General features: G+C 51.3%; 8 protein-coding genes across 8 annotated transcripts; 5 read left to right on the top strand and 3 right to left on the bottom strand.

The window, feature by feature from the left end:
• Positions 1-1,700: 1,700 nt before the first annotated feature.
• On the bottom strand, positions 1,701-3,284 carry NUU61_005092 (putative C2H2 finger domain protein; the record flags this gene model as incomplete). The annotated part of the gene is made up of 3 exons (XM_056655674.1): positions 1,701-2,505; positions 2,709-3,205; positions 3,270-3,284. 3 exons carry the CDS (start codon positions 3,282-3,284, stop codon positions 1,701-1,703), a joined length of 1,317 nt encoding a protein of 438 aa, XP_056511287.1.
• Positions 3,285-4,746: 1,462 nt separating this feature from the next.
• NUU61_005091 (putative nicotinamide N-methyltransferase) lies at positions 4,747-5,831 on the top strand (the record flags this gene model as incomplete). The annotated part of the gene is made up of 2 exons (XM_056655673.1): positions 4,747-5,218; positions 5,299-5,831. 2 exons carry the CDS (start codon positions 4,747-4,749, stop codon positions 5,829-5,831), a joined length of 1,005 nt encoding a protein of 334 aa, XP_056511286.1.
• Positions 5,832-5,932: 101 nt separating this feature from the next.
• On the bottom strand, positions 5,933-6,991 carry NUU61_005090 (putative S-adenosylmethionine-dependent methyltransferase; the record flags this gene model as incomplete). The annotated part of the gene is made up of 2 exons (XM_056655672.1): positions 5,933-6,875; positions 6,942-6,991. 2 exons carry the CDS (start codon positions 6,989-6,991, stop codon positions 5,933-5,935), a joined length of 993 nt encoding a protein of 330 aa, XP_056511285.1.
• Positions 6,992-7,523: 532 nt separating this feature from the next.
• On the bottom strand, positions 7,524-9,419 carry dspD (putative protein-tyrosine phosphatase; the record flags this gene model as incomplete). The annotated part of the gene is made up of 1 exon (XM_056655671.1): positions 7,524-9,419. One exon carries the CDS (start codon positions 9,417-9,419, stop codon positions 7,524-7,526), a length of 1,896 nt encoding a protein of 631 aa, XP_056511284.1.
• A 3,144-nt stretch (positions 9,420-12,563) lies between these two features.
• Positions 12,564-14,648, top strand: NUU61_005088 (putative LPXTG-motif cell wall anchor domain protein; the record flags this gene model as incomplete). Its single annotated transcript, XM_056655670.1, has 2 exons — positions 12,564-12,749; positions 12,831-14,648. The coding sequence occupies 2 exons, from the start codon at positions 12,564-12,566 to the stop codon at positions 14,646-14,648; spliced, it is 2,004 nt and encodes a 667-aa protein (XP_056511283.1).
• A 1,655-nt stretch (positions 14,649-16,303) lies between these two features.
• NUU61_005087 (putative Yippee zinc-binding protein Moh1) lies at positions 16,304-16,726 on the top strand (the record flags this gene model as incomplete). Its single annotated transcript, XM_056655669.1, has 1 exon — positions 16,304-16,726. The coding sequence occupies one exon, from the start codon at positions 16,304-16,306 to the stop codon at positions 16,724-16,726; it is 423 nt and encodes a 140-aa protein (XP_056511282.1).
• Positions 16,727-17,419: 693 nt separating this feature from the next.
• Positions 17,420-18,839, top strand: NUU61_005086 (alcohol dehydrogenase family protein; the record flags this gene model as incomplete). Its single annotated transcript, XM_056655668.1, has 5 exons — positions 17,420-17,565; positions 17,664-17,967; positions 18,031-18,495; positions 18,559-18,680; positions 18,737-18,839. The coding sequence occupies 5 exons, from the start codon at positions 17,420-17,422 to the stop codon at positions 18,837-18,839; spliced, it is 1,140 nt and encodes a 379-aa protein (XP_056511281.1).
• Positions 18,840-19,355: 516 nt separating this feature from the next.
• Positions 19,356-20,526, top strand: NUU61_005085 (KH domain-containing protein; the record flags this gene model as incomplete). Its single annotated transcript, XM_056655667.1, has 2 exons — positions 19,356-19,740; positions 19,832-20,526. The coding sequence occupies 2 exons, from the start codon at positions 19,356-19,358 to the stop codon at positions 20,524-20,526; spliced, it is 1,080 nt and encodes a 359-aa protein (XP_056511280.1).
• Between the last annotated feature and the right edge of the window lie 1,686 nt (positions 20,527-22,212).

Raw genomic sequence — 22,212 nt, 5'->3', positions numbered from 1 at the left:
AAAAGCTTGCGACGACTTTCATGCCGACTTTCATGGCCTCCGCAACAACAACCTCAAGGACAGTTGCAATTTTAAGTGCAATTTCAACTTGAAAACCACAAACACAACAATGCCAGGAAAGAACCGGCTCCAGTGGACTCAAAAAGGTGTCTGGTGATGGATTTTGATGGGGAAGATGATCAGGGAAGATGATTACGGGAAGATGATCAGGGATTTCATGATGTTGATGTGTTGATTTTTTTATGATGTTAATGCTAATGTTGATGATGATGAGCATGAGGCAAGATGGAGTTTAATTGGTCTGGGAATATCGAATTTGTTTCCCCCTTTTTTTTTTTGTCTTTGTTTCATGCCACAGAAAGTTCTCCTGCGCTTCCTTTCTCACAAATCCACGCGGCGATTTCTCCACCATATCAATCCCAGCTGTTTTCTCTCGGCTACTTAAATTACCCATAGACTCTTCATGTAATTGCGGCGTACCAGCTATTCTTGCATTTCACAATCTAGAATTAACCGAGTCACTGCCCATTCATTCCATGTTCTTGTTGATTTTTCTACAAAAAGGATCCCAGGTATGACATATTCCAGAGTGCAGACTCGAAACTCTTTTCTTTTGGTGACTATGATTTCGGGTGGCAGTAGCTGGAGTAGCAGGTATAGACCGTGACAGATGGAATAGGACGGGAATGACATGGGAAATACTAGCAGCAACACAAAAAGGCAGGTCTTTATTGGGAAACTATCTTAAGAAATGATAAGAGGGCTGTTAAGTAGAGAAATGCCCACGAAGAACTCTCATTCATGTTTCATGAATATCATATCAATTGTATGTGCAACGAGAGATGAAGTGAGACAGGTATGTAGATATAGCAGGGAGCGAGCTGCAAAGATAGAAAGCAGACTGGAAGAAACCTTCGAGGAATTCCAGGACTCGAATATGCAAGAAGGGATAATCTCAAAAGAGAAAGAAAGAGACATGGTGATTGAATGGATATCATTTCCGAGTGGAGGGAACATGCAGTCTGGACACATTACCTAGGTAAACAATGAAAATGACAATATTAAACAAAAACAATTCCAGAACCTACCGACCCAAAGACCTCAAGTATCTCACATGCAGCCTACCAGCTAAAAGAAAACAAATTGGGTTTCATGGTATATTCATTGTGCACGCCGCGGGGCATTCAAGTACAGAGGAAAGGAGAGAGAGATATCAGAGAGGGAGGAAGGGGGAGTGTAAGGTAGGGAGAGAAAAGGAGACGAAAGGAGAGGAAGGGAGAGACGGGCAAGAAAAACAAGGGAGGGCGGACGAGATGAGGATTGACATGAGTTTGTAGTGTTTGGTGTGTGTATGGTCCATCAAAAGGCCGGAACCGCCGAGCCAGCGAGGCAAAATGTGCGAAGGGTGGATATAATATGCGCCGGCCGAGCAGGATAGGCATTTATGATGATTTCCAGGGCAAAAGAAACAGCAAAGACAAAAGAGAAGAAGAAAAGAAAAAGAGCCAAGGAGACATGATACATGGGAGATGAAAAGTCCCGAGAATCTTAGAAAGACAGCCAGGGCGAATAGAACCGGAGTTCTGGATGCTGGCGACAGAAAGATGTTCAAAAAGTTCGCTAAAGCGGATACATGTCATCGTTATAAGAGAGAAAGAAGGGGGAGGGGTTGGTGTTTAGGTTCTTGAGCAGGCACATTATTACTCTTCCATGCGGCCAAAAACGCCGTCATCATCGTCGTCCGTAGGTGCGGGGCGGCTGCCAAAGTCCACGTCGGCGTTGCGGCGATGACGGGATTCCCGAGATGCAGCGCTGCCGGGGCGGGCCCGGCGCTCATCCGACACCTTGTAGGACAGCGACGGGTTGAGCGGAGCCGAGAGGAAGATATTGGCGCTGGAATCGCGGCGGGCTTGCTCGCCCGCGGGACCGGATTGGTTAGCCGGGTGGCTACTGGCATCGAGGTAGCGAGCGGGCAGCGGCGGCACGGGAGGCACGTCGGAAGTCATGGACACGGGCCCCGTGCGAGGGGTACCAAAGTTGCAGAGACCAATGGCGGCAGCCAAGTCCGCCTCATCATCCTCGTGCAATCTCGTGTCGGCGGTCGAAGGACGAGTGTCAACGCTCGACTGGCGGAAGTGCGAGAAGGCCGGCGAGTGCAGCGGTGCGCTGCCCGTGTACGAGCTCGAGGGAATCGACTGGTAGGAGCGGGAGAAGGCCAAGGGGTTGCTGACACTGGGGCGCTTGGCCCAATTGGCCGGCACTCCGGACATCTCAAAGTCATCGTCCTCAGGCGGCGGTGTCGTCTCCGCCGAGCTCAACCCTTCCCGGACTTCCGACGAAGCGCCAGGCGACGCGGAAGACCGTTCCGACTCGGCCTCAGCGGCCTCTTCAGGGTCGTCCTGATTCATGTTGACCAACACGCTGGCGGCCTCCAACAGTTGAACCTGTTGGTGTTTGGAGATGAGTAGTTTCGAGGTAATCGCCCATGCCGGGTTGTGTTCCCACCTAAGATACCACAAAAAAGAATATGTCAACGCTGTTGGGTAAAGAAAGAAAAATCAAAGGGGGGTGCATAATTGGGGGAAGTCGAAAAGAAAAAGGGCGGGGAGGGAGTTGGATGACCACGAGGGCGACCTGGACAGAGCCGACATGGTGCATGCTCTCCCGATCGAGCAAGAAGACGGTCGGGCGACACGGGGGATACACACATATGCTTGGACAAGCAGCTGCCATGCTTGTACCCTTTCCCGCAACGGTCGCAGCGGATCTGGGCCATGGAGCGCTTGCCCTCGGACTTGTTCAGGTGAGCGCCCTCGCTGGCTCGGCGGTTCCGGCCTTTGACGGACTTGCTGTCGGTCACTTGTTCCGGGTCGCCGGGGGAGGTCTTGCGAGCGACCGGGGGTTCCTGACTGGGGCTGTTCATGCTCCGAGACAGGTACGATCCGAGAGCGGAGGGGGTTCCGACCGAGCTGGATTCCGCACCCTTGCGACCCCCCAGGGTGCGGCGATGGGTGGCCATGGGGAGGGAGGCGGATTCGCCATCCTTCATGGAAGCAGCAACAGCAGCGGCGGCATTGGAAGCCGCAGTAGTGACACTCTTGCGGCGGGTGACGCGATGGTTGGCATTGACGGCACCCAGGGAGATGGAGTGGGAATGCTGTCGCTGGCTGGGGGCGTTGTTCAAAGGACGCGAGAGGGAAAGTTCCTGTGAAAAAGAGGCCAGATCATCAGCATGGGAGGCGAGGTAACCAGAATGACTGGCTACTTACCTTGAAGGAGGCCATGGTGACACGAGAGAATGAGAGTTGCTGGCAATCGGGATTGACTCTCCCGGCAGAGTAGTGCCCTCTGTCAGGGCAAAAGAAGTCGAAATGACGCGAAGTCGGGTTGAATTCCGGCAGAAAGAGGCAAGTGGCCAAAAGAGGATTGAGAATAGATTGGAGAAATAGGAGAGAAGTTAGGAAGGAAACGAGAGCGAGAGAAGGTGAAGAAGGAAAAAAAAAAAGTTGTGGAAGGGGAAAATGAGGAGTTGACCAAAATCGCTCATGGAATCTTTGCGGGGGGGGCTTTTCCCTTTGGCGAGATGTGGGGGGGCGATCGGTAACACCGAATCAGGGTGGAATTGTGCTTATGAATTGATTCTACTTATATTCTAACAGAGTATATCTATCTCTGTCTTTTCATTCTTGAATTAATTGACCCATTGCCCAGGACTGTGTGTGTGTGTGTGTGTGTGTGTGTCCTAGTCCTTGGGTGATGTGATTCCGTGGGTCCTCTCGCTTGCCCGGGCGGGAATCTTTGTCTAGAATGAAAGGAGTTGCCTATATACACTTGGTAGCACCTAGGGGGGTGTCTCCCTGGGTGCCTGGATCCCTGGGTTCCTTCAGGAGAGAGTCCATATATACTATAGAAGTGAAGAACATCATATCTGGGATGCCCAAGAACTAGGGCATTTATTGAGAACCTCAGGTGTCCTGGATCACGTTTCCGCCCAACAGGGGAGATAACGGCATCGACCGCGGTCTAGTCAAAGAGAGGTGGGTCGGGTGACGTCAAGGCGCAACCCGGGAACTTGATGATCTTACAATGTATATCGACATAGTGAAAGAAAGTGAAAGAAATATAGATAGATTTGTAGAAATAGAGAGGTAGAAACTCGGATATTCTAGATCTTATTCTTTGAACTCATATAGATCAAAATATAAATTAGGTCAACCCGAGGGATTCTCTTCAGCTCTCTCAGCTCCCGCCGATCAGATCTCCTCTGGCGCTAGTGAGATGCAGGAGAGGTGACGCCGCGTGACGCTAGGCCTGGGATCATTGAGCGCAATGCCCCTGGTGACATTCTGCATTCTCAACACGCATCCCTGCCTCCAAAAATCTCTCATCCTAAAAAAAAAAATAGAAAAAAAATAAACACTCAATAATAATAATAAGAGTATATATACTTATCTTCCATTATCCCCCCATTTTATATATTCTATACCTCCATGATGTACCCAATGCCTCCCAATCAGCCTCGGGGATACCGAAGGAGGCAGGTACGCCTGAGGAAGGCACCCACCTGAGGGATCGGCGGGGCACACGACCAAACAATGCAAACAAGAAAATGTTCCCATCACGTACCCAACAGAGAACCGATAGGTATAGTATTGAAGAATATTAGCCAGTGGTCCTCCTGTAGAGACACGCGCTTCTTTTTTTTAATTCTTTAATTCTTTTTCCTTTTCTCCAAAAACGCCGTAAATGCTCCATTCCCGGCTACGACCACTGCCTCGCCGTGGTCCAACCACCCCCGCAGCACCACCACCAGACCTGCAAGACCAAGGCCAAGCTCCGGAAGAAGATCCCGAAGACCTCTTCACAGCCTTCCTCCCTCATCTCTTTCCGGACGATGCACCGCCCTTCCATGGTGATCCGGGCCAGCACCTGCTGTACTCGTCGCCGCGCTATGGGGACCTCGAAATCGAGGTGCCGTCCTACCCCAGCCAGAGCGAGAAGCGCACCGAGGAGATTGCCGCGGGCATGAGACAGGAAGATGGCGTGAACGAGGTAGAAAATGCTCGCAAGCTGTTCGGCCATTTTCTGTGGAGTGCGGCCATGGTCGTGGCCGAGGGCGTGGAGATCGCAGACTCGCCCGACGACGGGACTCCCACGCAGCAAGAAGCGCGCGAGATCTGGGGTGTTCGGGATGAGAGTGTGTTGGAGCTCGGTGCTGGTGAGTGATGCCACAATTTATCCTCCAATTTCTTCTTTCGGTTCGTCCATCGACTGACATAACACCAATTCTCGATGCAGGCACCGCCCTCCCCTCGCTCATCTGCGCTTTATCAAATGCCAAAGCCGTCGCCGCAACCGACCACCCCTCCTCGCCCGCCCTCCCAAACACCATCGCCTTCAACATAAACCACAATCTGCGCACCCGCTCCACAACCTCAACAGTCTCCATCCAGCCCCACGAATGGGGGGTACTAGACGACAGCTTCTCGCAAAGCAAGCGGGGCACATTCACGCGGATCATCGCAGCCGACTGCTTCTGGATGCGCGAGCAACACGCCAATCTAGCACAGACATTGCAATGGTTCCTGGCACCCGGCGGCAAGGTGCTGGTCGTTGCAGGCTTCCACACGGGCCGCGCCATCGTGGCCGGGTTCTTTGAGACGGTGGTCGAGAACGGGTTCGAGATTGAGCGCATCTATGAGCGGGATCTGGTCGAGCGGATGGAGAGTGGACAGGAGATTCGCCGGGAGTGGGTGTCTGTCCGCGAGGACGAGGGACCAGAGAACCGGCGACGGTGGTGTGTCATTGCAGTGTTGAAGCGCAAGCCATAGCAGCTGCATTTGGCTATTCCAAGCATAGACCAAGCGTAGACTTTGGTTTGTATCTAGATCAGAAAATACCCATATGAATGGTATATACTCATGCATCTCATCTAAGAAGAAGAAACCCTCTGAAAACACACACTACAAACCCCCTGTCCCTCCTGCCCCCCAAACTGAAAGCGCGGATACTCAACCCGTCCCCAGACAACCAGTCTATCATGATCACCGCCAGCAGCAGTCCCGGTAAACCAGCGCACGAGCTCCTCCTCCGTCCAATTGCAGCTGGTCACCACCACAAACCCTCCCCGGCGCACCAGCCGGCGCGCAATGTCCGGATACCGCTCACAGACCCTAGACGTCTGCGCATCGTCCGCCAGCGACACGGCATCGAAGGTGCCCTTGTCCAGCACGATATCGAAGCCACCGTGGGCATAGGGGAACCACGACAGAGGATTCTTGTCAGCGGGGACGACAGTTTCCAAGCCGGATTCAGAGAGCGGTGCGTCCGAGTTGAGGATATCCCATTCCTCGAATTGGATGGGAGTAGCATCCTCGTTCCCTTGATTGCCTTTTTCTTCTCTGTTGCCATTCCCAGCCACTGGTTCATCTCCATCATCGGATTCAGATTCAGATTCTTCATCCTCCGAATCAGTCCGATAAGCCGCATGCCCCTCCCCGAGCTGCAACTCCCTGGCCAACTCCACACTCTGCGCCGAGTAATCCACCCCGACCATGGGACCCCAGAACCCGCCCCTCTTCCTGAGAAGCGCCAGCATGCTGCCATTTCCCGTGCCCAGGTCCAGGATGCGCGGCGCGGCGCCGTTGCGCGGCGAGAGCGGGAACGAGCGGCGCCTCAGGAACCGGGCTACCTTTTCGGGGGCATTGTGTTCTGCGAACCACGAGGTGCCGGGGTCGTCTTCTTCGTTTATGGATGTGTTTTCTTCTTCTGCATCACTGTCATTGGTATTGGTATTGTCGTTGGCATGGCTGGTGTAGGCGGAGTTGGGACTGTGGGTGAGGTGGGCTCTTGTGCGGGAGTAATAACTCTCCCAGCTATTTAGATTCAAAGATAGACGGTTAGCTGTGCTTGAGTGCTTTTTTTTTTCTCTTTCTTCTTACTAGTCCTTCGATCCCAGCTCGCTGGGCGAGAGGTAGCTTGGATGCGCCATGGGGGAAAAAAATGAAGTGGGATGATCTTATCGGGAGATATCGATGGACAACCTTAACAAGGATGCCAGATCGATCCTACTGTAATCCCCTACTCTCTACTATGCTACCTTTTTACAGAAAAAGCATCCATGGATGGAATATTTCCTCATTGCGCACAGGGGTATTTATCATCTCTTCCTCCCAAGATACCCGGTCAAGAAAGACCAGGACCACTTTTGTAAACAGGCTCAAAACACAAGAAAACGGGCCATCAAGCGAAAGCGAGGCCCATGCACGACTCCTCCATAATATTACAGGTGCACCCAGGGAGCGGATGTTGGGATGCCAGACAAAAGGAACCACAAGTATGGGAAGCCAATGACTATGATAAAAAGAAAAAAGAAAAGGTGATGAGCGACAGCAAAGCCCGCTTTGGAGGTCATCAACCATGATGACCCGAAAGGAAACCAAAATGAGAAAAGAAAGAAAGATGCAAATCATGGGAATCGTTTCAAACCTGGTGTAAAGCGAGGCACAACCAGGATAACAGAATTACAAGAATTCATCAATATTTCTCATGATCAATCCCTCGCTCCCCGTGGGAGGCGAGCGCGGATCGGCCACTGAAAAAATATCAGGGGCTCGATCCAGACCTCGCGGGGGAGGCGGTGCCAAAAACTCGGTGGTTCGCGGCGAAAATAGCGAGCTGCCAGTTTCTGGTGCGTCGCGCACAAATACATGCGTCTGGACGAGCGGATCGCAGCTGCTGACGCTGCGCGGTAATCCTCGTGGCCGCCCCGATGCAGGCTCCACGGATTGGAATTTCTGGCGGAAAGGCAGTGGATGCGGAGACAAACTCCGCTTGGGCGAGTGTGATTTCGTGCTCGATCGCAAACAGCCCATAGACGGCGCTTGTGCGAGCCGGCGCGGTGGCTCTAAACGAGGCACCTGGGGTTCAGAGCTTCGGCGACCACCAGACACAAACCACTCGCGCGGCGCGGGCTTCGACTTGGACCCCCGCATCAGGCGGCCGCGGAAGTCGGTGAGCTGGTAAATCAGGGACATGTTTGGACCAACCCATTGACTGCGTTCCTTGACCATCTCGTACATGGAATTGAAATCCAGGTGTTGGTTCTTATAGAGGCCGTATGCAATCACGAGCGAGGCCGAGCGACTGGCCCCGAGCTGACAATGAATCAAAACTTTTTTGCCGCTGGCAATCCGATCGTCGATCAGTTCGCAGAGCGGGAACAGGTCTTCCAAAATCTCCGAGTTGTGGTCCCAGCTCACGTGTAGATATTCCGGGGCCGAGTTGGGTGTTGGCGGGGTAGGAGTATCCGAGTCGGGCTGAAACTCAAAGGCGGATTTAAACGACGCTTCAGACATGGCGGTCTGGGGATCCCCGTTGGAGAACCGTTTGGCGTGATTGCGCCAGGTGCTCATAACCGTGTCGTTGCGCTCTTCCTTGGCGAAAGGATTGGCCACCTCCTTGGCGACATTGATTACCACGTCAAACTTGGACGCTTCCTCGGCCGTGGGTTCGAGGTACAGATACACGCCCGAATCATAAATGCGGATGGGGCCATCCGGGTAGCCACGGTCGTTTTTGCGAGTCGACTCTCGCGAGTCGATGTGGTCATCTTCTTCCTGCAGTTTATGGAGCACGCGACATGTCCTTTCTTCCGGCATCGACGTGGCGGGGGAGTCATCGTTCCAGAACCGGCGGGCTCCATGATGAGTCGTGGGCCGCGGGAGTTGCATGCCACCTTTCGGGGCAAAGGAAGGCGAGGAGATCGACGCCAAGGAGGGCGACGATTCCGCATGGCGCAGGGACGGGGTGGGAGGCACTTGATCAAATTGCTTATTAAAGGAGGGAGTCTGGATAGTGAGGTTGGCGGGACGTCGCCGGGTGCTCTTTGGCGGGATTTGAATAGGAGAAGTCGGGGCAGACAGGTGGTGTTTGGAGGTGGTCTCGACAACTGAAGCGGTCGCGATCGGTGGCCGAGACTGAGAAGGTGGGGGCATGCGCAATGACAGGTTCTTCAAATTACGCGCCCGTCGACCCGGAGAGTCGGGACGATGGTTGCTCGAAGGATTCGGCGCGATAGACCGGGGAGAAGGCTCTCCCGAGAATTTCGGATACGACACCGACATCGCCGAGGGAGATTCCGGCGAGGAGCTCGGAGAGATATCACCTCCCGAGGGTGAATCAAAGGGCGAAACAGTCGTGGTCGGTGAGGATTCGGTTGAGGCCGTGGTCATGGACGAGACACTCTCGCGGTGTGGGGAAGGAAGGAGGTGTCGGTAGGTATTGACAGGAACATGGGTCGGGACTTGGAGAGGATGGATGGTTTCGTCTTCTTTGTATCGTGGGGGAAGTTCCCCAAAGACGGACATAAACGAGGGGAACGAGTCCGGGAAGGACGGAGGAGAGGTTTGCACAGGCATGGTTTGAGGGTCAAAACACCCGAATTGTATGAGAGTGGCCCGCCTGCGCTCGGGCTAGAGGGGCATTCGAATGGAAGAAATGCAACTTGCTACCAGCGCAAATGCTCTTGAGGCCCGTTAGTCCTAATTCAGGATTGTCTTGAACATCTAGGGTTGAGGCGCTGGGGCTGCAAGGGCGGGAATCGATAATATCTGCATGCACTGGTTGTCTTTCCACGTACCAAATCAAGGGAAGATCGATATTTCCCGGTCACGTATGAGTTGGATTTGGCGATTAACAAAAGGTTCGAGAGAGTGAAGGAGTGACAGAAACAAAGAAACCAAAGCCCCCAAGGGCGAGGAGGATTGGACAGGCGTGTAGAGCCGAGAGGAAGAATGGGAAGGATGGAGAGAAGGAAAAGAGAGAGAGAGAGAGAAGGTCAGAAGGACAAAGGAGCAAGAAACAACAAAACGAAGTGGAAAACGGCAGGGGGAAAAAAACCCCGTATCGCATGGACCCTATGGTTTTATTTAGAGAGTTGGTTTGTATCAGAGAAAGAGAGAAAGAGAGAGGGAGAGAGAGATCGGATTTCAGACCCACACTGTAATCTGGTTGTTACGAAGAGGGGAGAGAGAACTGTGACGGGGGTGGGTCCACCGGGGCTTAGGGAGGGATCAGACACCAATCATGCCCGGGGCAGCTCTAATTTTAGCCGTCCCCGGGGAGGGGACTGGAATGCATCGGCGTCAAACGCTGGGAAATGAGAGGTGTACTGTCTCTCTCAGCACATTCATGGATTTCGTAGATTTCATGGATTTCATGGACTTGATTTATTATTGGATAGATACATACATAATATACTATCTAGTCCACTCAACCCAAGATATCCTCCCAGATCTAAGGATCTGGGAATAATCCGAACGCTCCTACACAGCCGGGTCCACCGTCCCACAATAAAAAGACAAAATAATACAGGAAAAGGAGGCTGGGAATGCTGTCACACCCGAGATCCACCATGCAGCTGTACGGAATACTGGAAGACGGCACGTCGAACGTGACAAGGGGGACGGGACAATGTGGAGATGCGAGTCGGGGAGGAAATTCCAAATTGATGTCCATCTTATGTAGTTGGATTATATAGATATATACATAAGATATAATGATAATATTATATTATTATTATTCCTGTTGTTGTTGTTGTCCTTCTTCCTCTTCCTCTTCCTCTTCTTCTTCTATCACTTCACGGACAGTGTATGAAACGAACAGGATTCGCCTTCGCTGAAACTCCGAGGGATCAGGGCGAGTCTGAAACACGCTAGTCGACACTAGCAGAATCGGTACCCTGGGTCTTGACGTATTGCGAACTGTAAGGAACTGATGTTTGTTTATTATGATGATTGAATCTTTCTTTATTTATTTCATATTTCATATCATATCACATCTAAATCTATTGCTTTATGTCTACAGAACCCGCCACCTCGGAGTCTACTTTTTGGTGTTCGATAGTGTCGCCACTTGTCCCACCGATGATCATTCCACGTGGATGCCTGAGCCTTTGTGACAGCTTGTCTTTTACTGTTACTATGTATACATACTTTAGTATTCTGTAATATCGGAGTATAGTACGATCGAGTGCCCTCATGAGTGTTTCACATCCTTAGTATATAAATATCAATACACTAATGGCTACTAGCTGACGTGGTTCCGGTGTTTCGAGCCGATCTCGAACGATCCATGGATCGGTCACTCGGCCTTCCCCTACATACGCCTGCCTAGATATCTATGGATCTATATCTTATAATCTTATATCAATGAGTCGATTCTACAATGATTGAATCCTTATATACTTTAAATATTTGGATCTGCGGAGGCATTTACTTAAATCATATATTAGACACCTCGGGGTATATCGTATATATCGTTAACTTCCTCGTCCGACCGGGACATTGCACATGAAGATATAAATCCATCCTATCTGTGTTTTTACAGAGTCACAGGCTTCTCTGCCGACTATTCTCATTTTCCAACATCACCATTTCCCAATTCATGGTCTGCACCCGAGACCACGGCAGCTGGAGCCATGGTTCACTTTGGTGGCTTAAAAACACTTGATTGTATTTGCTGGTTTCCAAGTGGTCTGAAGAACTGTCTGTCCGCAACCAAGACTTAAATCAACTCCGATTACTGATGGAAAAAAAGTCTTGTCGTCGCGCTGGCCTAGCAGAGCTCTATAGTGGCATATACTACTACTCCAGCGCTCGATTTTCTTACCGTAAATTGGCTAATTAATATCTGATTTTCATTATCATATTCTACTACTTCATACAAGACCAAGGCTGCTGTTTTGGAGTCGATCCAGGCAAAAATTGGATATAGGGATAATATGTGTGTGTGTGTGTGTGCATACCTCTTCCAACCCTATATACCACGCTATTCACTCTGCCTTGTAGACTGTGGAATTTGGATCAGATTTGATCTGGCCCTGATGCCACCAGAGAGATCCTGGATATTTGATCAGACACACCAGTATTTCAGTTTGGATGCTTGAATGTACTGGCATAGTTCAAAGGATAAATGCGAGGATATCGAGACTATCAAGTCAAGGAAGATATAGAACAGAAACGGCAAGATGCAGAGACATAGTTGGCACTTGAATTCCCCACCTTATACTGTATCCATGGATATGCATAGAGGCCCAAGGATTTCTTGATAGATCACCATCTTCCTCGTGCAGTGACAGCTCATTTGCTTTTTCTTTTTTCTTTTTCTTGCGGGTGATCCACGATGCATCAAGGCTTCCCCAGACACAGCTAAATCAGCGGTGACCCGACCATCACATCAGCGTGATTTACCTGCGCAGAAAAGAAGGAAAACGGAAATAAAAGAAAATAAACATAAAAGAAAAGAAAAGAAAAAAGAGAAGAAAAATGAAAAGAAAAAAAGAGGATCCGCTTCTCTCTTCGTAGTTTCAATCAAGCCCCACTCGTGAAACTGACACTAACCCCCCCAAGCGCTCCTTATTACTGCGATCCGTCCCAAGCTTCCTCCCCCAGCCTCCGACTTAAACCTCGCGCAACTCTGCTCTGATCGACATACCCTCGCCCACCACCCCAGGTCCCAATGCCTCGAAGCGATCAAATCAGACAGCGCACCCTGATGTGAACATGCCGACGAGTGTGGCATATTCTGAAACTAGAACCCTGGATGGCCGCGCCCTGAACGGACTTCGAGTCGGGGAATCCAGAACCTCCCACATGGAGCCCCGGTCCAAGAATGAGGATGTTTTCCTGAACATCGCCAGGACCGATTCTGGCCGTCACGACTCGGTCGGCCGGTCAGATTTCCGCCGAGTAAGTTGCTCCCGGCCCATTCAACCATGGCACCACGCCCACAAGATGGCAAGGATGAGGTCTGATGAAGAAACAATATAGTCTCGGCTCGGATATTCCAGCCAGGGCCTGCGGTCGCCAACCACTCGCATGGCCGACCAGCAGACCCCTTCCCCCGATCAACGCCCAACCCATGCCGACAGCCCCTTGCTTGCTCAGAATAGCTCTCCTACAACCCCCTACTCCCCAGCTTCGGCCCACCCGCTAGATGACCCAGGTCGCTTCCGCTATTCGAGCCTGGGGTCTGGCGCACGATCCACGATTGGCATGCCCCGAAGCCGGTTCAGTCGCACCAGCCCCGACACCTCTCCGCGCTCTCCTTCGATCAACGGGGAACGACGGTCCTCCCTGCATGATCCCCGATTACACCGCCATTCCGCCTTGTCCACCGTTCGAAGTAGCCGACAGCCTTCTTCTGAAGTGACCGAGCGGGCTCGGGTTGACACTGAAAAAGCTCGGGCTGACGGAACAGAATCTACATTGTCCACGACTGCACCATCGACTGTCTGGGACGAACTTGAGGACTTGAAGTCGCGGATTCGCAAGCTGGAGCTTACCGGGAAACTACCCCCGTCCTCTCAAGCGGCGATTTCTGGCACGAATGAACGACCACGGACGGCAACCACCACCATGACCACTTTATCCTCCTCCCCCAAGCACCACCGGAAAGTCAGCACTCCGTCTGCAGATGCCGAAAATCCCACCGTCCAAAACCAAGTACATCCGCTGTTGCAGTCTGCATTGGCCAAGGCAAAGAGCGTCTTGAGCAGTGACGTGTTCGCCGCCCTAGAGGTGACGATCACAGACGCCCTGGCCCTTTCGACCATGTTGGGCGCCAACACTGCTCCGTCAGGCACCGTCTCTGTTGTGAATGGCGGGTACAGCTCGGAACGACATGCCCGCCGCAAGGCCGACAGTGTGTGTCGCAGCTTGACCGAACTTTGTCTGGCTTTGACGGATGAGCAACTGAAAAGGAAAACAAGCGGGAGTCGTGACGCAGGCACGGCACAACCGAATGGCACCGAGAACGATTCGTTGGCACCTACCCCATCCTACCAGCGAGGTGCCAGCCATGAACCCGAAGGAGTTGAGCGGCGCCAGAGCACCAATCGAATTCCGAGTCGTCTTGAAGCGCGCAGAGCGTCCCTAGCCAACCCCAGCTCGAGCAGTACCGAACCCAAAACCCCCCAGAGCCCCAGCATTCCTGCGCCAAGCAGTCGCCTGCAGCGCATCTCGACCTCCATCCGCAGTCGTAGGATACCAGTGGACGATGAACCCCCCGAAACTGGGACCCCGCACCGTCGTTCGCTCTCCCGAGCCATAACAGAAGTCAGCACACCAGATCCGACACCAGGGGTATCTCTGCAACCGCGGTTCTCCCACAGACACTCGGCTTCTCGCTCCATTTCGGGTGTACAGCAAGATCAGGGCCTGGGCATCTCACCTTGTTCTCCGCAATATCAAGTATCGCAATCATCTGTGCAGCCGCAGCCGCAGCCTCGTACTCCCACCGCTCTGTCCTCCTCAATCCCATTCCGCCGAAGCTACATGGCGCCTGCAACTTACACACCGGCCACCTCCCGCTCCAACATCCAGGCGGGTTCTCGTCGCTATGGACTCTCCCCCAATTTCTCTCCAGCCGCCCAAAGCTCTGGACCAGAGGATAGCCCTCGGTCCCCCCAACCAGAGCCCACACAGACCCGAATCTCTGCCCCCTCGGGCAAGATGGCTGCCAGCTACACACACATCCAACAACCACGACTCCGAACTAACAGTCTGGGAGCACGTAGATTCGGGCTACGACCCCGTGCCCCAGCCACACCCGATGACACTGTCAACCTCGATGATAGCATTGACTAACGTCCATTTTTGATCATCTTCACGCTTGCATCTGATCCACGACCCTCATGGTTCATCATGGCGTTTTTTTTTTTTTCTCCTGTTTATTTCTCCAAGCCTTTGCCTGTGTATATTTGACTGGTCATCAGCGGGGTTCCTCTGGAGTGTGATTGACTCATTACTGTGCTCCATGCATCCGTCATGCATTTGAACGAATCTCTTCTGTGCATTCAATGTTGCCCCAAAAGAAAGCAAGCATTCTTGGCGTCGGCATTATCCGAGGTCTTGTCATCTTCCTCTTTTTTCTTTTTCTTCTTGTCTTGTCTTTTTTTTCCCCATCTTCTTACCCTATGTATCTATTCAATGATGGAGGCATGTTTCCCGGGAGTTGATTCTCATGTACAAAAAAAACCCCCCCGTTTTGATTTGACCCTGTCTCTCTGTCTCCTTTAGGCTTCAGTATTTCTTGCTGCCTTCTAGATTGACTATCACTTGGTGAACTTGTATTTAATTGAAAAACCTATCCTGCATATAGCCATTTCATAATATAGATTTCATTATGAGGTCTCATATAGACGCTCTTTATCAAACAATCTCACAGCACAAGGGTTTGGATATATCCCTTCCCACTACCGCCTTCCCGAAGTAGCTATACCGCTGGTGATTGGCGATAGGTGTTGATAGGGACACACCCTTTTTTTCGCTACTGGCACACCAAAAATATGACATAATCAATTTTCAACACCACCCCCCGACCTTCTATACACCTACAGTCGTAAATCTTTGTTTGAAAAGAAAGAAAAAGAAAAAGATCAGATAAAGTGGAGAAAGTATAGAAAAGAGAGACTTATGAAAAATAGACTAAAAAGAGGCTTAGAAAAAAGATGAACGAAATTATAGTAATCCTAGTAAGATAGCTATCTGTATATTCACTAAAGATTAAAGCCTCTTAAACAGGATAGAATTCGGTTAATTCGCCTTTTGAATCTAATTTCTATTCTCTACTATATCTTTTAAAGCCACCTGAGCGAAGCAAAGGTCAGCGTATTTGTTTGTACTTGTAACGCCTAACAAAAATTTGGGCCTGAAATCGGGGGAAGCTGATCATGCGGGGACTCCGGTTTAAATCACATTCTCTGATGCCTTCCCGACGTGACTCTCTTCGACTCTTTCTCAGATTCTCTCTTTTTATTTCTCGCCCCGACCAGAGCGCAGGTTGTTCGATTCTCGTTCCGTGAATCCCGAGCTGTGTTCCACCGTTCCACCCGACCCGCTTATCGCAACCCGCTTATCGTCAGTGAACCGTCAGCCATCACCGAAAGCTCCCCCATCGCTCTGCCTGCCTTCGAACTCTCTGGTCCTCAGCAACAAGTTAAAGCCTTATAGTGTGATTCTCGGTCACATACACAGCCAGAAAGTGCAGTTGGACTGGGTTTCCTTTCCCTCCCCCTGAGAGAATCACGTCCAGGGCGGGGCAACCCCATATCGAAGCAACTCGCCGGCAGGACACGGTTTATTGGGGAACTCTTTGTCGTCGCTCATACCTTGCTTGCTCCTATTTCAAGAAAATCCACCATATTGCTGCCTTGCACTCACATCCCAGGGACATCCCACCCACTAGCTGTTGATCTCTCTGTGCCGAGGGTTCTACTGGCAAACCCATCACTCCAGTCACCATGGGCCTCTCATACAATGTCTACCTGACCTCCAACAAGATCTTTGGATGCAAGCAGTGCAAAACCCATTTGGCCGATTACAACGACATTATTAGCCGGGTGAGCATTTCCCCCACTCCCCATCCAAGTGACTGTGCCTTCCGACCGTATATCCGTTCTGTTGCTTACCTGCCTCCCTTTGGACGCCAGAACTTCCGAGGTCAGCACGGCAAAGCATACTTGTTCAACAACGTCGTCAATATCACCCAGTCCGATGCCGTGGAACGTAGCATGACGACCGGCCGCCACATCGTGCGCGATATCGCCTGCCGGCAGTGCAAGGAAACGGTAGGGTGGAAGTACGACAAGGCCTACGAGAGCAGCGAGAAATACAAGGAGGGCAAGTTTATCCTCGAGGAGGAGCTGCTTTGCGTCGTGTGTTGAATGCGATTGCTTCCGACGTCCACACGCTTGCCGGACATTTCCGAATCCTCGTCAGAAAGGGATATCTGGGAAGACCTTTTGGAGGGCATTCGTCTTGCGTTTTTGCTTCTTTTTTTTCCCCAGACTTATTCCTGCGGGTCTCTTTACCCTTTCTTCTTCTTTCACTCTCATCACTTTTTCAGCTCTGGTGGTTACGAACGGGCGTTGCAAGGAGCATATGATTTATTACCTGGGACTTGACGGAACGAGCCATATGCCGGACAGGGCTCAAGGCGCAATGGGGGATCTGGGGGTCATGCATTTTAGCAATCGCAATATGACAGTTCGATCTCGGGGATTTGGGGGTAGATGTAGATGTAGATGTAGCTGGGTCTCCATCTGAGGGCAGTGGGTGTATAGAAACCACCCCATTCTGTGCAAATAGATCTCTCGTAGACTTTCATCTCTCTCCATCTCTCCTTAAATACACCGCCATCATCAACTATACCAAGTCTATGCTCGCGTGGAGGAACGGAGATTATCAGCCCCACCAGATCAAGCCCGCACAGAAAGCCGAGTGGGCCACGGACTTCTGCCATGGAATCTGCATTGCGGCGTGGAACCAGTTGGTTTTTCTTTAAATTCGCTGTCAACTTTCTTTTCTTTTCTTTTCTTTTTATTCTTCCGATAGGACTCGACGGGCTCTTTAAAAAAATGGCTTCTCCTGCGAATTCCGGCATGATGCAGGCCGTGGTATTCCACGAGCCTTATAAGGTGGCCGTTGAACAAAAGCCTATCCCGAAAGTGCAGAATCCGGAAGATATTGTCATTCGGGTTAGGTATACGGCGCTTTGTGGCAGGTGAGTTCCAAAGTTGTCTACCTAGGGGGGTTATAAATGATTTTTATACCTTATGTTGGAAAGTCTACTCTAATCTCGATGTATTTGTTCTTGGCTAGCGAGCTTCATATGTACCGCGGCCTGGAGAAGAGCGGGCCCTGTATCATGGGCCATGAGTTTGTCGGCGAGGTGGTTGAGTTGGGCAGTGCTGTCACGACTATCCAGACAGGCGATCGAGTTGTCAGTGCCTTCACCACATCATGGTATGTACTCGACCGCTCTCAAGTCAATCCAGGGACTGGAGCCATTGCTGACGACCTTGAAAGTGGCGGCTGCTTTTACTGCAAGGAAGGGTTTTCCTCGCGCTGTGAGAAGAACACCCTGTTTGGATGCGAGAAGCTGGACGGCGGGCAAGCCGAATATGTGAGCTTCGCATAATGTCTCTCTATGACCTGGCGCAATATGGACCTCACATTCGTTTCGCAGGTCCGCATCCCCAACGCAGAAGGCTCTATTATGAAGGCTCCCGAGGGCGTCGAGGATAAGTACCTGATTCTGATGGCCGACATCTTCCCGACGGGATACTTTGCTGCCAGCAATGCATTCAAGAACTCTACCCCAGAGCAGATCGCTGAGCAGACAGTTGTGTTGATCGGCTGTGGGCCTGTTGGGCTCTGCGCACTTACCAATGCTCTGGAGTTCAAGCCCAAGCATCTCTTGGCTGTCGACTCGGTCCCTTCGCGGTTAGAGTTGGCCAAGTCGCTTGGGGCTGAGCCCTGGAATTTCAAGCTCGACCGCCCGGGCCTGGATAAGCGCGTGAAAGAGCTGACTGAGGGTCGGGGAGCCGACGCCGTCATTGAGGTAGTGGGACTAAGTCCGGCGCTGCGTACTGGGTTTGATCTGTTGCGGCCGTGGGGGACCATCAGCAGCGTGGGAGTCCACAACGGAGAGGTAATTAGGACTTCTTTTCGAGGAAAAGTTGCAAAATCACTGACCAAGGGTTTTTCTTTGCAGATTCCTTGGGATGGCAATGAGGCATATGGCAAAAACCTCACCCTCCAAATGGGCCGGTGTCCTGTGCGATCAGTGGCACCCAAGGCACTCGAGGTTCTCCAGAAGAACCAACACAAGCTTGGGTAAGTGGCATTAGAAAAAAAGAGAAAATCAGTAATGCTGTAGCTAACTCTCGTAGATTCATGGCCGACAAGATCATGCCGCTATCGCAGGCCGTGGAGGGATATGAGCTGTTTAATGAGATGAAAGTGCAGAAGGTGGTGTTTGTGGCGGATCAATAAAAGGACATAGACCCCTGAGGTGGATAGTCAACTGGCGTCCCCGCCGAATTCCAACTTCAACTCTTTCCGTCTTCGCTTCTCATCAAACCCTCATCCTCTTTCTCTCTCCCTTTCTGCCTCCATCCTCTTCACCTCGTCCCTTTTTCTTCCTCTCTTCCTCTCTTCCTCTCTTCCTCTCTTTCTCTTTCTCTTTCTTTTTCTCCTCCCCCTTCACCCCCACCTCTCCGTACTTTCACACCCCCTCCCACCTTGAACCTCGATTTCTCCACTTTCCTCATCCATCCTCTTCGGTACGTCCGCCCCTCTACGTTTTTCTCTGCCTTCGACCATGAATGATGCCTGATCGCAACATGCGGTCTTTGATTCCATTTTTGTCGCAGAAACTAATCCTGGCATTATTGAGCAAAGTTTCCCTCCACATTCCCGCGACCGTGTGACTTTCCCAACCACCCTCAGTCGCTTCCTCAACTCGATTCCCATCTCAAGTCCTTTTATTCCTCATTTACCATCAAGACTATGGACACAGACCTTCACCAGAACACCGTTGTGGACGAAACCATGCCCGACGCTTACGACAACCTGGCTGACCAGGGCGAGCTGGAGCCCCCCAAGACCGAGGAGGAGTATGCGCAGTCTATGCTGACTCTGCGTGCCATCGTCTCGTCCAAGGAGGCGGGCATCATTATCGGCAAGGCTGGTAAGAATGTCGCTGACTTGCGCGATGAGACTGGCGTCAAGGCTGGTGTGAGCAAGGTTGTTCCCGGAGTCCATGACCGGGTTTTGACCGTCACCGGGCCTTTGCAAGGCACTGCCAGCGCCTACGCGATTGTGGCCAAAGGCCTGCTGGAAGGTGCTCCGCAAATGGGCATGGGTGGTATTGTCTCCAACAATGGGACCCACCGTAAGTACTCACTTTCTTTCGGGCAGTGTCTCCTACTCTTTCCCTCTCATTTCTTGTGTGGCAGTTCTTGGGCTTTTGCTAACTTGTTTAGCTGTTCGACTCCTGATCTCCCATAACCAGATGGGTACCATCATCGGGCGACAGGGTCTGAAGATCAAGCACATCCAGGACGCCTCCGGCGTGCGCATGGTTGCGCAGAAGGAGATGCTTCCTCAATCCACGGAGCGTATTGTCGAGGTGCAAGGCACTCCCGAGGGGATCGAGAAGGCTGTCTGGGAAATTGGCAAGTGCCTGATCGATGATTGGCAGCGGGGCACTGGCACCGTGCTCTACAACCCAGCTGTCCGCGCAACCCTCGGTTCGCAGCCGATCAACAACAGCAGCACCAGCCCGGTTGGTGGCAATGGTTACAACAGCCGCCAGTACAACCGCACCGGCAATGGCGCCGATTTCAGTGATGGTGGCTACAACCGACGATCCAACTCGGATGCGGGCGCTCGTGGATACCCCCTGGTGACGGAAGACGGCGAGGAGATTCAGACCCAGAACATCAGCATTCCTGCCGACATGGTTGGGTGCATCATCGGCCGGGCCGGAAGCAAGATCACCGAGATCCGCCGAAGCTCTGGTGCTCGCATCTCAATCGCCAAAGCTCCCCACGACGACACCGGAGAGCGCATGTTCACCATCATGGGAAGCGCCCAGTCCAACGAGAAGGCCCTGTACCTGCTCTACGAGAACCTCGAAGCCGAGAAGACTCGCCGCAGCCAGCTGCCCCAGGAGTAAAAAAAAAAAAAATACACCTGGGATGAGTCCGGATAGGTCTGCTCGAGCGATTTTCCTTTGTTCTTCGACCTTAACGACTTTTTCAGAGACTGTCGGTCACGACCAGCGACGGTCATGTGCTAGCGCTTTTTCTTTCCTTTTGTGTTTTTCGACTTTGTTGTTTTGACCCTCACCTGCGTTTCTCCTATCAAAAGGGCAAGGGTTCGCTGCGATGGATGCTACATGGTGTAAGATACCAAGAGATGACTACTTTTTCTTCTTTTTAACCGAATCGCAGCCTGTCAACATGACCTCGGTCTATTCAATTCCTGGTTCTGCTCGAGACATCCAGCATATCAATCCCGCTCGAATTCCTTCCCGATATCCGATTCCTATCGCCGACTTTTCTTTTTATCCGAGTCCGTCCATCTCGCAGTCCCTACCTCGAGTCTCTTTTTTTTTAATTCTCCTTGAACCTCGCTCACAGCCCTGTCTCTCTATCTCGCTCCCTCTCCTTGTCATCTGTTGCCATGCTCCCGATTTCTCTCCTTGTATTTGCCTCTCGTGTCCTCCCCTTGATCTTACTCTCTTATCCTGGAAAACCAAAAAAAAAAAAAACCCTAACCCCGAAACACAAAAACACATTTCTTTCCTGTCCTCTGTGCTCTCCTAAATTCCCTGTCCTGAAACTCGCCGTCTATGTTATCTCCTGCCTCTTCTTGTCTCTTGTCTCTCCAATATCTATCTTATCCCCTCTTCTATGAGTGTTGCTAGGGCATTGCCATAGTATCTCCAAATCTCACAAAAATACCCCGCAACGGTTGCTCATGGGATTGAGTTGCATCCTTGTGCATCAAAGTAGACCAAGGTCTTTGGCAAGGTAATTAATTGAGTGTTGATACTGCGTAGAACTTGGCACCGCGCAGCTTCTTGCAGTGTACATTTCTTCTGCAGCTTTCTCGAGAGCTCGGTGGTTAATTAGGCGAACTAAATCTTGTCTGCTCGGTTACCCGATATACTGCACTCGGAAGACACTCCCCACCAAGAATTCTACACAAGTCCATCTACCAATAGCATACAGAAGTAGTAAAGTCGATCCCGCCAGCGGTCAGAGACGGTGGAGATTGCAAGGACAGGTTTGTGATAACACCCCCTTACACCCACTTTGCTGAATCCCCCACTGCAATAAATATCTATGTAGACGATGCGTGTGCCGATAAAAATGACGGCATATACCGTGACGGCAAAACAGTTTAATCAAACCCTAAAATTTGCCGGCCATCACCAATAGTCACGTTTCTTATCACATAATTAATCACGTGAACAACCCTTAGATTTTTAACTAATCTCAAACTGGTATTTCTAGGGTATAGGGCTTATATATCACCTGACACCTATTTTTGCCAGCCAATCATAGTGCAAGGGTTCCACCAATCAGAGCGCCAGAAGTCGGGCAAAGTCACATGACATATACTGAGCCTACCTCTAGTTAAGAGAGAGAAAGGTCAGGTGACCCGGTATGGTTGTTTAGAGTGCTCCGCTACGCTCCGCAATAAGAAGCAAAAGTTGTGCTCTGTTAGATCATTCCAGAGGCCTTCTGGATAGCAACTATATTTCCGAGCATGCGTTCACGATTTGCCAAACCTTTGGTAGTATACCAAGTTCGATCTGCGACAAGACCCATCAAATCAAGGCGTAATGTCTGCC

This window comes from Penicillium alfredii, assembly GCF_028826965.1.
Source record: "Penicillium alfredii strain IBT 34128 chromosome Unknown utg000007l_segment0_segment0, whole genome shotgun sequence".
Classification (NCBI taxonomy): domain Eukaryota; kingdom Fungi; phylum Ascomycota; class Eurotiomycetes; order Eurotiales; family Aspergillaceae; genus Penicillium; species Penicillium alfredii.
Note: the sequence above shows the minus strand (reverse complement) of the source record. Positions and strands in the feature narration are given on the sequence as shown.